General features: G+C 37.7%; 1 protein-coding gene across 1 annotated transcript in view; it reads left to right on the top strand.

The window, feature by feature from the left end:
• JMY (junction mediating and regulatory protein, p53 cofactor) overlaps positions 1-16,070 on the top strand; it is a 29,593-nt gene extending 13,523 nt beyond the window's left edge. Inside the window, exons 7-10 of the mRNA XM_029284230.1 lie at positions 4,122-4,217; positions 5,056-5,590; positions 6,665-6,974; positions 16,046-16,070. Of these exons, the coding sequence (XP_029140063.1) occupies positions 4,122-4,217; positions 5,056-5,590; positions 6,665-6,972 (939 nt within the window). The 3' untranslated portion in view covers positions 6,973-6,974; positions 16,046-16,070. The remainder of the gene's footprint in view (positions 1-4,121; positions 4,218-5,055; positions 5,591-6,664; positions 6,975-16,045) is intronic.
• The last annotated feature ends 481 nt before the right edge of the window (positions 16,071-16,551 follow it).

The following is a 16,551-nucleotide window of genomic DNA, read 5'->3' as shown; positions in this document are numbered from 1 at the left end:
CCCCCCCCTCAACTGAAGGAGAGAGCGGGTCACTCTGAAAAGGGTGGCCGGGCGATTATCTGATGACGCAATGAGGGTGGAGTAGTAATTAGACCTCGCCACCCTCATCGCCACTAGGTAGGATCTAACCTGCATCCTTGCCTGTGTTCAATCGGATTCGGTTCGGCTAGCCCTCCAACTGCTCTCTAGGCGTCTTTTTCGGCGCTTCATCTCTCTCAGCTCCTCGGTGAACCAGGGAGCCAGTTGAGATCTGCGCCGGGTCAAAGGCCGCAAAGAACCTGACTGTGGAATTAAGCTATTTGCAAGATTATTTTGGAAATGACTACAGACGTGACTAAGAAATAGTCCAGAAAGCATTCAGTACTAAAAAATTCTCAGTTATTGGATTCTAAATAATCTGTAGAGTTTTAGTGCCTAACTATATATTAAGAGACAAGAATGAAAAAAAAACACCAGAATCCTATGATAGTTATACTTTAAAGATTAATCCTTTTTTTAAAGAATCCCATTACCTTTTGTGGATCTAGTCCAGCGTATCGATTTATCAGATGCATGTTCATTTTTAACTTGGTTAAAGATATAGTAATATTTTCTGAGGATTTTTTAGTGCAAAAGACTAACATGGCTACTTTTCTAGAATTTTTGAGTGGGATGGCAGCAATTTATTATTAAAAATACTTCTGAGCAGCTACCAATACAATTAGTATTTCATGTTATTATAGGGCCAAATAGGCCAATAATCACCAATTTTTGGGATAGAAGAAAACATATATACATATGCAATATTTGCGTATCTGTTTAAACTAGTATAAACCTTAAAACTGCAATGAGAATGAAAAATAAGCTTGATATAGAGCAGCATGCTTTTCATATTCCTATATATCTTAACTGAAAGAAGGCTTATTGGGCGATAGTTCTTTAAATCATCTTGGACCCCATTCTTGTGTAAAAGAATAACTTCAGCATTTTTCCATTCATCGGATATTTTTTCTTTTCTGAGGCATCTCGGGTATAGTTTTGCTAGTATCTTGTGTAAACTGTGACCACCAGCTTTCAGCATTTCAATCATAATAGAGCCATTTCCTGAAGATTTGCTATTTTTCATTGATTTTATGGCACTTGATCCTTCCTCCATTAGGATATCTAGCATTTCCTTTTTCGTGGGTGTTGTTATTTTTGAGTGATCTTGAACTTTGTATAGCTCTGAATAGAATTTTCCAATTATTTCTAACATTTCCTGTTTTGTTCTGCACACAGAGCCATCTTCATGTTTTAATGCAAAAACTTTCTTTCTTGTATTTATAAGCTTGCATTTTGCTCTATTAATCCCTTTGTTTTCTTCAATTGCCTTTTTAACAAGCTTCACGTTAAACTGACATGTTCCTTCTTGGATACCTTTTCTTATGGTCTTGCAAAGTTCAACATACTTCAGTTTATTAGTGAAACTTCTGATATTCATTTTCCGTCATTTTTTTCATTAAATCAATAAAAATCTCATCAGAGATTTTTGACTGTACCAAGTGTTTTTTCGGTGGTGCTATAGATGTAGCAGATTCAAGGAAGTTTTTGACTATTTGTTCAGTTTGATCCGTAATGTTCATCTCTTCAAATCTTGCAATAGATCAAAGCGATTTGACAGATTAATCTCAAAAATCGCTGTTCTCCTCTAACAGCTTATCACTCTTTATTTTTATTTTTCATCATGTCTTTATTATTTTCATATGCTCTTTTTGACAGTCAAAGGAGCAAGCAGGGTTCAGAAGCGGCTACAGCACAATGGATCACATCCAGATTGTTCAGCAAGTCATTGAAAGGCACAACAAGTACATCATGCCTCTGTGCATGGCTTCCATTGACTACAAAAAGGCGTTTGACTCAGTATTCCAGCAAGCAGTAATTAATGCATTGCTCAGTCAAGACATATACACTGCTTGTATAAACTTACTACAATCAATATATGAAAAAACAATAGTGACAATTTGCCTTAATTATCTTAAAGTGGAAATCAACATAGAATGAGGTATACGACAAGGTGATACAGTATCACCTTTCCTTTTCTCAGCCTTCCTTGAAGAAGTATTTCACAAAAAGGATGGGCAAAAGTTGGAATAAAAAACAATGGCAACTATTTAAATCACTTATGATTTGCAGATAATGCTGTTTTCTTCTCACAAGACCAGGAGAACTACAAAGACACATACAAGAACTGCACGAGACAGGAGAACCATTTGGCTTAAAAGTAAACCTAAAAAAGAACCAGATTATGTGTAATAAATTCACTAAAGAAAAAAAATTATATTTGGAGAAGAACTAGACTAGCAGACCACTACATATACCTTGGCCAACAGATCTCAGTGGAAAATGATACAATAAAGGAAATTGAATGGCATGATAATGTGGTTGGCAGGCATTCGACAAGCTAAGCATAATTTTCAAAAACAACTCCCCCCTATGCCTGAAGAGAAAAGTTTTCAATCAATGTGTGCTACCTGCTCTGACATACGCCAGTGAAACATGGATACTCACCTCACAATCAATACAAAAGCTATGAGTGGCACAAAGAGCCATGGAAAGATACATGCTCGGCATTATAAGACACGGTAGAAAGACTGCACATGGATTGAGAATAAATGAAAGTATATGATATCATCAAGAGAGAAAAAGAATTGAAATGGAAATGAGCTGGTCACATAGCAAGAAGAGCTGATGGCAGGTGGACCAAGGCAATCATAGAATGAATCCCATGTGATAAAAAGCATCCACGAAAGAGAACTAAAGCAAGATGGATCAACGACATCAACAAGTATTGCGGGCCCAGTTGGCAAAAGAAAGCTCAGGATCATATAGGTTGAAAACATGCAGAAGAGGCCTTCATCCTGCAGTGGATAGACAATGGCTAAAATGCTGCTACTGCTGCTGCTGATATATCTTAACACTTTTACATTCTGAAATGTTAAGGCATGTTTTACTTTTAAATATGTATATGCATATACATACATACATACATACATACATACATACATACATACGTATGTATATATACATACATACATACATACATACATGCATATACATACACATCATTTTTTGGCATAAAAAACTATTTATGATGTCTTTCATATTTGCTTTTTGATATTAAAGTTTAGCAACCTTTGTTTCAGTGATCATTTCAGAACAGAACAGAATAACATAGTTGGGAGGGACCTTGGAAGTGTTCTAGTCCTACCCCCTGCACAAGCAGGAGACCCTATACTATTCTGGACAAATGACTGTCCCATCTCTTATTTAAAACCTCCAATGATGAAGCACTACAGCTTCTGAAGGCAAGTTGGTACTGGTTAACTGTTCTCACTGTCAAGAAATTTCTCTTTAGTTCTAGGTTGGTTTTCTCCATAATTAGTTTCCATCCATTCTTTGTAGCAGCCCCTCAAATATTGGAATATAGCTATCATGTCACTCCTGATCCTCCTTTCCACTAGGCTAGACATACCCTATAACCATTCTTCATATATTTTAGCTTCCAGCTCTCTAATCATCTTTGTTGCTCTCTGCACCTTTTCCAAGTCTCAACATCTTTTTTATATTGTGGTGACTAAAACTGGATGCAGTATTTCAAGTGTGGTCTCACCAAGGCATTATAAAGTGGTATTAGCACTTCATGTGATCTTGATTCTATCCCTTTGTTAATGTAGCCTAGAATTGTATTGGTTGCAGCACACTGCTGGCTCATATTTAAGTGATTGACCACTAGGTCTCCAAGATCCCGCTCGCAGTTACTGCTATTGAACCAGATTCCCCCTATTCTACAGCTGTACATTTGATTTTTCTTGCCTAAGTGTAAAACCTTACTTTTCTCACCACTAAATTTGATTTTATTAGATAGGGCCCAGTGTTCAAGTCTGTCAAGATCCTTCTGGATCTTGAGGCTATCTTCTGGGATATTGAAGAGTACTGGGCCTAAGACAGAACCTTGGGATACCCCAGTGCTTACATGTAGATGTAGTTCCATTAAGGACTACACTATATTGTCCTCTGGAGAAGAAAGTAATAATGTAAGGATATTATTCTTTTCTCCCAAATTTCTGTTCCTCTTCTATTTTTCATTTTGTTTTTATCCTCAGAAAAGGGAGCGGTTGCAAGATGAGGTAGAAAGAAAAAACTCATGGGTTAGTCAAGAACGACAGAAAACATTGGACAGACTTCGAACATTTAAACAGGTAATTGGAAAAGATTGATTTCACTTGAATTTTCATATAGTAGTTTAAATAATAAATTTTATTAAACAAATTATTAAATAACAATTTGAACTTACCCTCTGAAGTCTGAATTTGCCAGAACTCCCTATCATCAATACACAGAATGTGTGGATTGGTTGTTAAATTATGTTAAATTAAATTATATTAAATTATCACAGGAAATTAATAAAGAAGATTACTATATTAAAATCGTTTTAATTTCAACTCAGAAAGAGTAATTATTCTTGAATCTTCTAAATAGATTTTTCAATTTAGTTAAGCACATTATATAGCCTTTCAGATCTATAAAGGACTGAAAATTTTGTTTAAAAAGAAAAAACTTCTATGATTTTTTAAAAATCAATTTTAAAATAGGAAAATTTAAAGCTTAGTTTCACATATTTGTTATCTTTTTTTCTTTATGATGATTTTTGATATAGTTCTTGCTGACTGTTGGGTTACCAGTAATCAGTGTATATATCAGTAAGATTGTTGAAAAAATATGGAGGAATTAAAATGTTCATGTAATGTTCTGCACAATACATCAATGGTGCAGAAATAGAAAATTTACTTTGAATGAATTTTCTTCTTCAGATGAAAATAAATTATTATGACAGCTTTCTAAACTTTCTACATTCCACCTCTATGGAAAATGGGATTTCAATATTGTTTTTCTTTCATATTTTGTTTTATTTAAGTTTATGAAATATGTAAGTGACTTCTTACTGTAACTTTTTAAAAAGGAAGTTTACATATTGGGCTATAGAAGTGTAAAATTCTACAATTTAAATTCTTTTTTCTTTCTTTCTTACTTTCTAAGCGCTATCCTGGGCAGGTAATTCTCAAATCAACTAGACTTCGGCTGGCTCATGCGAGAAGAAAAAGTACAGCCACTTCAGTATCTTGTCTAGATCATCCCCCATCTTCACCAGTAACTACACAGACAGATAATGTGGAGCAAGAAAAAGTAATCCAGCCTTTACAAAAACAGGAGTCTAGAAGTTTAGGACAATTTGAAGATCTATTTCGATCTCCTAGTAGTGTTATGTCTGAATTTTCTCAAACTGATTCTCTTCCAGCTCTCGTTAGTAATGAATTTCATTCCAATACAATCAGTGAGGCACCATTTCCTCCTCCTCTACCACCACCACCACCACCACCTCTGCCCACTAAGGAAGAATCTACTCAGTGTTCTGAAAAAAGCACTAGTCCTGTTAAACAAAGCAGTGCAGAGAAGCCAGCCCCGTTGATCACTATTGCACCATCAGCTCATTTTTTTGATAGCAGTGAATTAGTCAGTGCCAAGAAAAAATTGAAGAAAACTGGTGATATAGAAGGATTGCAAAGAAGAAGAGGTAATTTCTGATTTATTTTGAATGGGGTTATGTAAAAAGTAAAATCAGTGCTTGTTTACTATTGCTTGGCTAATAATCAAACATAATAGCCAGGTTTCAAATCATTAGCTTGTCACACTAAATAAAACTTTGAGATTGTATACCATAAACAATATCTGCCTAGGCCCATATATTTGAAACAAAGGATACCTTTCAAAAGCATTTGAAATATAACTTGAATGTTTATGGGAGGGTGGGGGAAGATCAATAATCAATTATGAATTTCCTAGTTGGGAATACTGCATTACTACCATGTGAATCTTTTTCTTAATCACAGCATGATTCCAACTGTATTAGTATTGTTTCCACCAACCAAAGTTACAACATCAGGTTTATATCAATTTATAATTTAAATATATCTCTTTCCATTGTTGCCTCTCCCTCACAGGTAGGTTGATTAAGGATACTTGTTTCAGGATTTTTAAAAAACTGCAACCTCAAAAAGTAGACATACTGTATCCAAGAAATGATTAGCAGAGGTTTATTAATTTTTTTTAAAAATCTTCCCTATCTTCTATGATCTAAGCAGTTTCCTTTGTTTTGTTAATAATAGGAAACAATTACTTTACAAAAATCTGCATACAAAGAAGGGATAAGTGAATTTTGTTTCAGATCTATTTTTTTTTGTTTTATTTTTGCTTTCTATGAAGAAAAAGTTATATTAAACTTATATTAAAGTTATCTTGCTGGAAACTATTTAATGTGCCATAAATAAGATTGTTTATCCTATTTATGTAGGTCATTTAGGTGATCTGCGCTATTGTCAACCTCTTACTTAATTCAAACATAGATTTTCCTAAGATTATGTTGTAGCTGTTGTGCAAGCCCAAGAGGATATGTGGCTTTAAGTAAATTCAAAAAGTACAGCAAGTGCACCCACATTAGATTTGAAGCACTTTTCTCATTTTGGATCTGAATACTGCACACTTTTATAAGCACCTTTCTCACTTTGGATCTGAATACTGCACACAAGATAAAGTTAGAACTTTTGTAGTATGTAAATTTATATTTAGTAAGTTTTACTATTTTCTATAGTGAGTTCACCAATGGATGAGGTTTTGGCTTCCCTGAAACGTGGCAGCTTCCATCTGAGGAAGGTTGAACAGAGAAATCTACCCCCATTTCCCGATGAAGATGACAGCAATAACATCTTGGCACAGATCAGAAAAGGCGTGAAACTGAAGAAGGTTCAAAAGGACATTATGAGAGAATCATTCACAATTTTACCTGATGATGATCCTTTAACTCGCAGCATCCATGAAGCACTACGACGGATTAAGGAGGCATCACCAGAGTCTGAAGATGAGGAAGAGAATCTACCATGCACAGACTGGGAAAATTAAGGGTAATTTTTCCATAAGTATATAGTAGTAGACTCTTAGATGATGCAGCCTTTACAAGAATTAATGTAAGCTTTCTTCCATAGGAGACAAAATGCCTTAAGACTAACAAACAATGTAAACATTTTCTTGTTTACATTTTCTTATTTTTTATTTTCTTAATTTCTTAAGTTATTAGACTAAAATGCTCTTATACCCAATAATACAATTGCTACAAGCTAATAATTTTTCAAATTCAAGTAAGAAGAAAACCACATCTTCACCAAAACTGGCAAGGCAAGCTATTGTATATATGAACAAACTCCACATTCACTCACACTGATTGTTTGTTTGTTTGTTTGTTTGTTTGTTTATTCTATAGCCACCCATCTCAGTCAATGATTCTGGGCAGCTTGCAGTTTTAAAAATATTACAATTAAAATTACTAAAAACTTTTTTAAACATTAGAATTAGAATAACAGAGTTGGAAGGGATCTTGTAGGTCATCTAGTCCAACCCCCCACCCAAGCAGGAGACCCTACACCTTTTTTGGACAAATGGCAGTCTAGTCTTTTCTTGAAAGCTTCCAGCGATGAAACTCCCTCAACATCTGAAGGCAAACTGGTTGATTGTTCTCGCTGTCACAAAATTTCTCCTTATTTCTAGGTTGAATGTCTCCTTGATCAGTTTCCATCTGTTATTCCTTTTTCTGGCCTTCAGGTGCTTTGGAAAATAGGTTGATCCCCTCCTCTCTGTGACAACCCCTCAAATATTGGAACATTGCTATCATGTCTCCCCTTGTCCTTCTCTTCACTAGACTAATCATGCCCAGTTCCTGTAACCGTTCTTTATATGTTTTAACCTCCAATCCCCTAATCATCTTTGTTGCTCTTCTCTGCACTTTTTCTAGATTCTTAAAATCATCGAGATTAAATATACATAGAAGCAAGATACTTGGCCAGTTAGCAATACAACCAGGAAATGGGGCTCTTAACATCAGCACCCCGGGCATGGAAACACAGATAGATTTATAGGCCCTTATGAAAGGTTGTAGGCCATTCTAATGTCCAATGTTCTATAGAGCAGGGGCCACTGTGGAAAAAAGTCATCTTTGGTTCCCTCCAGCCAATGCTTCCTCGCCACCTAACACATTACCTAGTTGGGTGATGAAACATCTACAAGCAAATAATCAAACTTTGAAAGCACCAAGTTTCCACAATTCAACTCTGAGCTACATATATTATCTTCTATTAGAACTTATAAACATATTAAACATAGGAGGAAAGCCATGTAGCCTATGCCAGCCAAAAAGGTTTGGTGATGAATTTTCAGATGTACAAACTTTATTAAAAGACATACATTTTTCTAAGTTACAATTTAACTTTATCAGATTCATGTAGCGGAAGGTTCAGTCACACTGAAATAGGGCATTAAATCTTAATCTGATTTCTGGATTGTAAAGTGAATTCAAACATTTGCTATGTTAGTTTTACATTCAACTTGCTGTCATGGTTGTTACCAATTTGACAAAGATGGCCTTATCAAATTAATAAATGAATTGGCATGCTAGTAGCTAATTACTGGTAAATTTAATAAAATGAAGGTCATGTCTGAGGTCTTTAAAGCATGTTTTTCAGTTAAGAGAGCTTTCATTTAATAATGTAACCTAGTGAACATACAATTACTGTATTTTTTTTTTCAATATAAATTTTACTGCAGAATAATTTATATATTAAATGAGCAGTTTATAGATACAAGTGTTGGTCTCATCTGTCTGCAGTAGCTAAGCATATTAAGTGGCTCCGTATCTGGGTCAGAAATGCTAAAGATGCTGGATTCCAATAGATAACAACTCAAGGATATTTTTCCCAGTTCCGATACATCAAACCCATTTAACTAGAGATGCCACAAATTGAATCTGAAGATTTGACATGCGGACCAGATATATTGCTGTTCAGTTGTGGCTTCTTCCTATGCCTCCTATGCATATCTACTGCACATGATCATTGACTTCTTGTAATAATCTTATTCCAAATGACTATTCTAAGTTTGCTATTTTTAGTCTTTTGCCAATATTCTTTAAGAAGAAATTAAAACAAGGACTTATGCACTTGCAAAAATAACTGGGTTACAAGTGCTTTCTTTTTCAATAACCATTTTCATGTGTTGACAGAATTAATGGTCTGTTATTTTATCATGTATTATTGAGAATTCAGAACATCTCACCTCCTTTCAGCCTGATAAAAGACAGATTGGGTCAAGAGTGAATGTGCTCAACGTCATCCAGTGAGCTCCATAGTTAAATGTGGGTCACCGTAATCTATATCAAATGCCTTAACCCTGGCACTATACCTAAAATTTTATGCCTAAAATGTTATGCCTAAAATTTGCCTCTTAGTGTCAAGTGATGATGTGTCATGGCCCCATCAGATCCGGTTCGGAGGAGAAATTGGAACCGGGACCAGCTGACGGGAATGGCAGGTCTCCCCTGGACTGTTTGGGGAGGCAAGGGACTGACGACGATGCTGTCCCAGACCCCTCAGGCATTGGGGGAGGTGGTCAACCAGACAGGGAGATGCCTGCCCTCTCAAACACAAGGAAGGATCGGCTGCTGATGGGCAGTGGTGATGAGAGGCAGCAGATCCCCTCTGATGAGGAACAACTGTTTCCCCCACTCAATCCGAGGGCATGGAAAACGGAGGGGAGACAAGCTCAATGGAGGTCTGTGAGGCTGCTCGCGAGAAGGTCACCCTGCCCCTCCTCATACGGAACACCTGGCTTGGGTTGACTTAAGCAGAGGCTGGGGGAGGGCATCTTTGTCAGGAACAATTATTTTGCTTTGGCATGCACTTTCCTGGCCTTGGAAAACTCTGCTTTGAATCATGTTTCTGCCTGTGCCTTTGCCTTGTGGACTTGTGTATGACTTACAGACATAGCCCTCTGGACTTGTTTTTAGACTTCCTATCTGCCTTTACGAATTCACTGGGACTGTGAATGGCTGCCTTCAAGGAAGTTTGGGGTGGAGCTTTACCAGCCATTGTAGGGCCATTTATTATGGAATTAGCAGAGCAATAAAGGACTCTATCGAAGCCTGCCTCTGTCCAGAGCTGCTTCTGTCATTATCTCCTGCACAAGACCTTCAAACTTCAAGGTCTTTTTGGACATTGGGAAATCGTGACTTCTATAATAACTAATACAGGGACTGGCAGGGCAGTAGGTGGATTCCAATAATAGATTTATTCATTTAATTTGTTTGCTTCCATGTCACCATGAAGTTTATAAGGATTTTCCCCTTATAAGATGGAGAAGTTATTGATTGCAAAGTTTCTGCAACAAGTTTTTGCCTTTGTTATTTCATAAAAATATATATTTTAGTTATGAGAATTTATTGCACTTTAATGCTGCCATTTTTTTCACCCCCCCAGTCTGTCAAAGCTATCTTGAAGCAAATCCTTGTTAGTTTTATTTCTGGTTATCTCAAATACTTAAGTTGACAGATAGGAGAATGAAAAAACTGGCAGTTAAGTTCCAATACCCCTCCTGGAGGAACAAAAACCACTCACTCCCCACGACCGTGATCGTGCATATATTGTGCATTTTTCTGTCCCACTGTGAAGAAACCTCAAATCTCAAAATGGTTGCTGTGAGAAGTTACCTGCCTGCAAAAGTTCCCTTCTATTCCTATTAAAAGCCTCTGGGGCTTTGAAGCCAAAAGGACTGTGTCAACATTTTGCAGCCAAAAAACTTTTCACATTAAGTATCATTGATTATTTTTTTGAATGGAACAATTTGCTCCAGCCACATTTTCGCACCCATTTCTCCACTGGCCCCCCACTGCAGCCAACCTACCATTGGTGTTTATGCTTGCCAGCCTCTCTACTGGTACTCCTTCCCCGGCAATGGTCCAATGGCTCTCCTGCCCCACCCCCTTCTCCCAGCCGATTCACTGAGGGACATTTATCTCCAGGCATTTCGCTGTGCTGGATACTTAAATGCCCTGTCAAGCTTGAAGTTCGCTTTGCTGTTGCAACAATTATTGCTTCTTAGCTTGCCAATGAGCTTGAGGGGAGGAGGGGGAATTGGAATGCAGACTTCAAAGATAAGAAAAGAAGACCATGAGAAGCAAGGTCAATTGCCAGGTGTCTGGCTCGACTAAGAGACAATTTCTCATAACAGTATAATTGTTCCTAATTGGGCAACATGATCTTTCCATGGATGGGAAGGGAAGTGCTTTCCTTTTACTATAGGAGGTTTGGCCTGAGTCTTGCCAGAGCTGGTTTTGCTTTCAACTGGACCAAAAGGATGTGCTCAATAAAGTTTTACATTAAGAGATTGGAAAGTCTCAAAGGTGTTTGCTTGGTTGGGTTTGTCAGTTGGAACCTTGGGCTGGAACCCGGTGGCCAGATGGGGTGGGCGTCTGGCACAGCCCCCCCTCCCAGCAGCAGCGGCAACAGTAGTAGCGTCCCAGCCAGCGGTTGCTCCCACCGCAACCAGGCTGCATTTGTAGCCACATCCCAGCTGAGGGAGGACTCCAGCCCTGCTGATATCCATCGGCCCTTGTCCCGCCAAAAGAAGAACGTGAGTCCTATCCGCAACCAGAGCTTCGACGGCCCCACGGGCAGAACATGTGCAGGCAACTTCTCCCTTCCCAGGAGACTTCGCATGTGCCTCATTCGTCCCAGGAAAGGAAGGGCTTGCTAAAAAAATAAAAACAGATTGTATGGTGCAAGAAACTAAAATGGTTCAGTTTGGGGAAAAATAAAATGTTAAGTGCCCTTCGTGCTTAAATGTGCAAGCAAACCTGGATTCAGAGACAGTGACATCTTTACAGTTCCCAGTCGGGGAGGAAAAAAGTATGATGTGGACCATATCAGGAAGTAGAGAGTGACCAGAAAGGAGCGTGAAACAGGATCACCAGGATACCTAGAGTGGCCAAGAGAGAAAGAGTTAAAGTAGCGTCTTGATGTGAGGTAGATTGGATTTTGAATCCCTTCCTTGGCACCTTGTGGTATTTTAAAGTGGGAGCCAAAGTCTCGTTAGTCCTGCTCTCTGAAAGTGGGCACCAAAATGTTGCCAGTGCAAATTGTCCTAGACCCATTATTTGTTGTGATGCCAAAATGGAAAATACAGTCTCAAATGTTTTGAACTGCCTCAGATGTTTTGAATTGTAGATCTTTCCAGACTTTCTCTTATGGAAAATATTTCAGAGTGAGCAGAGGTGTAATTGACAAATGTTTTGTCTATATGTCTCTTCTGCAAAGTATCAGATTATTAGTTGATTTTTTCCCCTAGAGACTACTTGAAACATAAGTTCTCAAGAAATTATATTCTAAAAAGAAGCTTTGGAGGGCAGGAGAAGGGAAGAATATTTTTTTTCCTTCAGTGATTTGGAAGGCAAGAGTTGTTGCCAGTAAGAAAAACAGAGCTCCAAGTTTAACATTCCAAAATGGTATAAAATAAAATGATTTTGTTGCAGTTTTAAATATATCACAGCTGAATTAGGAATAATTTAAGTTGGGTGTCATAAATTTTGTGGGATCACGAGGTCTGGAACTACTTCTGACTGGTGGTCAGTTATTGTTGTCAGGGAAATTTGCAGGATATTTTTTTTTAAAAAAAAGTCAAGATTATGTTCATAACTCCCCCTGTGAAGATATTTGCTCATTGGGGATGCCCTTAGCATGATCATGTTCCTTTGAACAGAAGAGAAAATGCATAGTTCAAGTTGAACTGTGGAATACTTTGTGTTGTCTGAACTTGGCTTTTTGCTTGCAGACATTTTATTATCCAACTATATAACATCATCAGTACAAGTCAGAGTTCATAGATTTCATAGACTCCATAATATTTCTTTGATTGTGTCATAAGTACTTGTTGTATAGTTGTACAAGCCCAGTACTGGGGTTCCTGACATAAATTGAAAGAGTATTGAATGATTTATTAGAATGTAATGGTTGGACATGATCTCAGATATCACTTGTCCATTCCTATATCACAATAGCATTTTCACCACCATTTTGCCTGTTCTACAGAACATTTTCTATTTAAATTCATTGTTTCTTGTCCTATCTTCTGTAATTGCTCTGAACAATTCTGTCTCACTTTAATCCTTCAAATACTTGAAGAAAGCTATTATGTCTCTCTGCAGTGTTGTCTCCTCCAGGCTAAATATACTCCAACTCTGCCCCATAAGTTTTTCCTTCTAGGCCTGTAATCATCTTGTTGCTCTGCTGGACATACAGGTAGTCCTCAACTTAGTAACCATTCAAAGTTACAACGGCACTGAAAAAAGTGACTTATGACCATTTTTCACACTTAACGACTGTTGTGGCATCCCCATGGTCACGTGATCATAATTCAAATGCTTTGCAACTGACTTATATTTATAATGGTTGCAGTGTCCTAGAGCCATGTGATCACCTTTTGTGACCTTCTGACAAGCAAAGTTAATGGGGAAGCCAGTTTCACTTAATAACTACATTACTAACTTAGCCGCAGTGATTCACTTAACAACTGTAGCAAAAAGGCATAAAATGGGGCAAAATTTACTTAAAATTTGTCTCACTTAGCAACAGAAATTTGGGACTCAATTGTAGTCATAAATTGAGGATTATCTGTACTCCAGTTTATCAGTAACCTCCTTAAAATACAGTGACTGGACCTGGATGTAATATTTGGAGCAGTCTGATTGGTCCATAGTTATCTGGGTCTTCCTTTTCCCCGTTTACGGAAAAAGAAACAACAGTTATTCTTCCCCAGTCCTCTGATACTAATACCCATCCTCCATGATTTGTCAAAGATTACAGAAAGAATATCTAAGATGATGCTCTGTGAGATGTTTTAAGACTGTCAGATGTAATTGGTATGGTGTTGGAAACTTGTTCATAGTAACTAGTTGTTCTCTGATTATCTCTTCAGTTATCTTGACTTCCCAGTTCTGTCTCTCAATTCTTCTGTTTAAATCTTTCTAAACACAGTATTCTTTGGGGGAGAAACCTAAAGCCTTCACCCTATTACCTGTAATTACCTTGCCACAATAAGCCTACCCCTTCCTTTTTTATCTTTTTTCCTCCTTCCTTTTGTGTTAAAGGAACCCTGGAACCCTTTTTATATTTTTATCTTCTTTGAAAGCTCAAGTGTCTTTTGCACTTGTCATCTACTTTTGTTTCTGCAGATATTAGTTAATATGCAGATAGCAATTATACCCATTTTCTATTTCCTATACAGGTGGTCCTCAAGATACAACCGTACTGGAGCCACTTGAGACAGCTTTGCTTAACAACCTTCACCCCATTGTCCCTAAAGAGGCCATTAAATGAATGTGTAGGTCATTAAACAAACCATGAGGTGCTTCAATGATCAAGGAGGTCCTTGGAGGTCTAGTCCAGGCCCACGATCCTGGACCTCCCAAGGCCTTCCCACTTTCTGAGACACCCCATATTCCGCTTCCCATCCCTTGGGTTCCTGTAGGGCTTTTCCTCACCCCCAGGTCCCCACAGACCATTTTATCCTCCCACCAAATGCCTACAGGCCTTAGGCCTGATTCTGACCCCACCAGGTCCCAGACCTTCCTCCTCATTTACCTTTTGAAGATCTTCAGGCCTCAGGATGGGGAAGAGGCCTGAATGGCTGCCTTCTGGAAGTGGCCATCATTTTCAGTACACATTTTCACCGCACAATTCCTTGTGGTGCAGCTGCCATGTAGCTCAAGGACAGACTGCTCCATTTTGCTGCCTTAACTCAGTGTGCGCACGGTGCAGATAGCATTGCAGCAAAACGGAGTAGTTTGTTCCTGGGCTGTGTGTGGCAGCCTCATGGAAGTGACTGACATTTTGGTGTACCCACAAGGAATTGCCGGTGCAGTGAAAATGCCACTGTTTCTGGGAGGTAGTCACGTGGCACAGGGATGTGTGGCCTGACCTCCTTCCCCAACATGAGGTCTAGATAAGGATGTTGGATGACGGGCGTGTGGGGAGTTGGTCCAAGGAGTGCAGTGGCCTGGCAGGATGGGATGGGGGAGGGTGCGGTTGGTCATACAGGTGAATGTCTGCAGCAGCCGTAACTTCAAAATGGCGTCGTAGGTAGCTTTTGGGGAGTCTATCGCAACTTCAAATGGCTGTTAAGTGATCAGTCATATCTCAAGGACTATCTGTATATATCGTTTTAAACTCTCAATTTAATTGAAAGCTCTCTAAGCTGCCCAATTCTTTCCTTGCTAGAATGGTAATTATATTTCCAAAGTCTTATTTTAATCATTAAACAAATGTATACAATCACCAATTGAACTTTGGCTGGCAAATAGAGATAAAACACCTACATGCAATTAAAATTAATTTTAAAAAATAAATTGAGGCCCTTATAAAAAATTGTGCTACTTTCATAGCAAACACATATCTTCGGCTACTCTAACATCCTATCCCCAGGAGAAAACCTTGGTTTTCATCATTTTCCAGAAAGCCAACAAAGTCAGGGTGATCCTAATTTCCAAGAGGAAGAAGTTCCATAAGGGAGGCATAACGACAGAGAAGGCATGCTTTCAATGTCTTATGAGGTGACACTGCTTCAGTTGAAAGCTGCCTACGCATCCATAGTAGTTTATCCTAAAGTGTCTGTGATTTGCTCATTAGAGTGGTTTGCAGTTGTCTTTTTGGTATCTTATTTTTCAGAGGTTCTTAATCATCTTGCACTTCTTTGTCATGAAATTAACCATCCATGGGCCCCTATTTAGTGTTTCTCTAAGCTTAAGGAATGAGACTGAATTTGGATTTTATTTGAAATTGGCATTCCTGAAATTTTATGTACTATATATTTTGCTCCCATTTTCTCTTTCTTTAGAACAGTTTAACTATATTTTTAATTAGAAACCAGCATTCAGATTGGCACATTGTTCAGTTGTGTGTCTTTAATTCTATGACACAAGCCATTTTTCATTAGCACATTTTTTTTAAAAAAATGGCAGTAAGATGTTCTACAAAACAAAGCTGATTGATTAAGAAGGGAAGAAAGGATAAATGCTTTCACTGGTAGCCAATTTTAATGTAGTTCGAAGACTAGTTTGCAAGCAGTTTTTCAAATTTCTGTGTTTTTGTTTTAACAGGTCCAAGGATTCCAATGAATAAGATATTTGTTTCACTTCTGAACATTCATAATCAACAGTTTGGTCATCACCTTAGGAGAACTTTATTCTGAGAAATTATTTGATATGTGCATGAATACATTTTTTAAATTCATAGTAGAAGATTTCAGTTGGACCAAAGGCTGCTTTATTTAAGTGCACATTTTGCATAATTCTGAAGAGAAAGAACCTTTCAAAATATTTTCTGATTCTTCACTTTTTACATACAGTATGTGTGAAACATGTCAGCAGCTTTTGCAACCAAGCTTCTTCCCAGCATAATTTACTAGAACAAGTATGAAGTCTGACTCCATTGACGATATCAGTGTTGAAGAAAAAGTACTGCTACATTGACATTAATTTCTTGTTACACCAAGAGGAATTCATTTCGCATAGGAGGTAGATTTGAAAGGAAAATGCATTTTAACTACTAATAATTCAAACTACAAATTAGTTTGAAATTGAAAAATGGTTACATGTTTAATGGA

Source organism: Protobothrops mucrosquamatus, unplaced genomic scaffold (genome assembly GCF_001527695.2).
Source record: "Protobothrops mucrosquamatus isolate PMUCROS unplaced genomic scaffold, P.Mucros_1.0 scaffold450, whole genome shotgun sequence".
NCBI classification, from domain to species: Eukaryota; Metazoa; Chordata; class Lepidosauria; order Squamata; family Viperidae; genus Protobothrops; species Protobothrops mucrosquamatus.
Note: the sequence above shows the minus strand (reverse complement) of the source record. Positions and strands in the feature narration are given on the sequence as shown.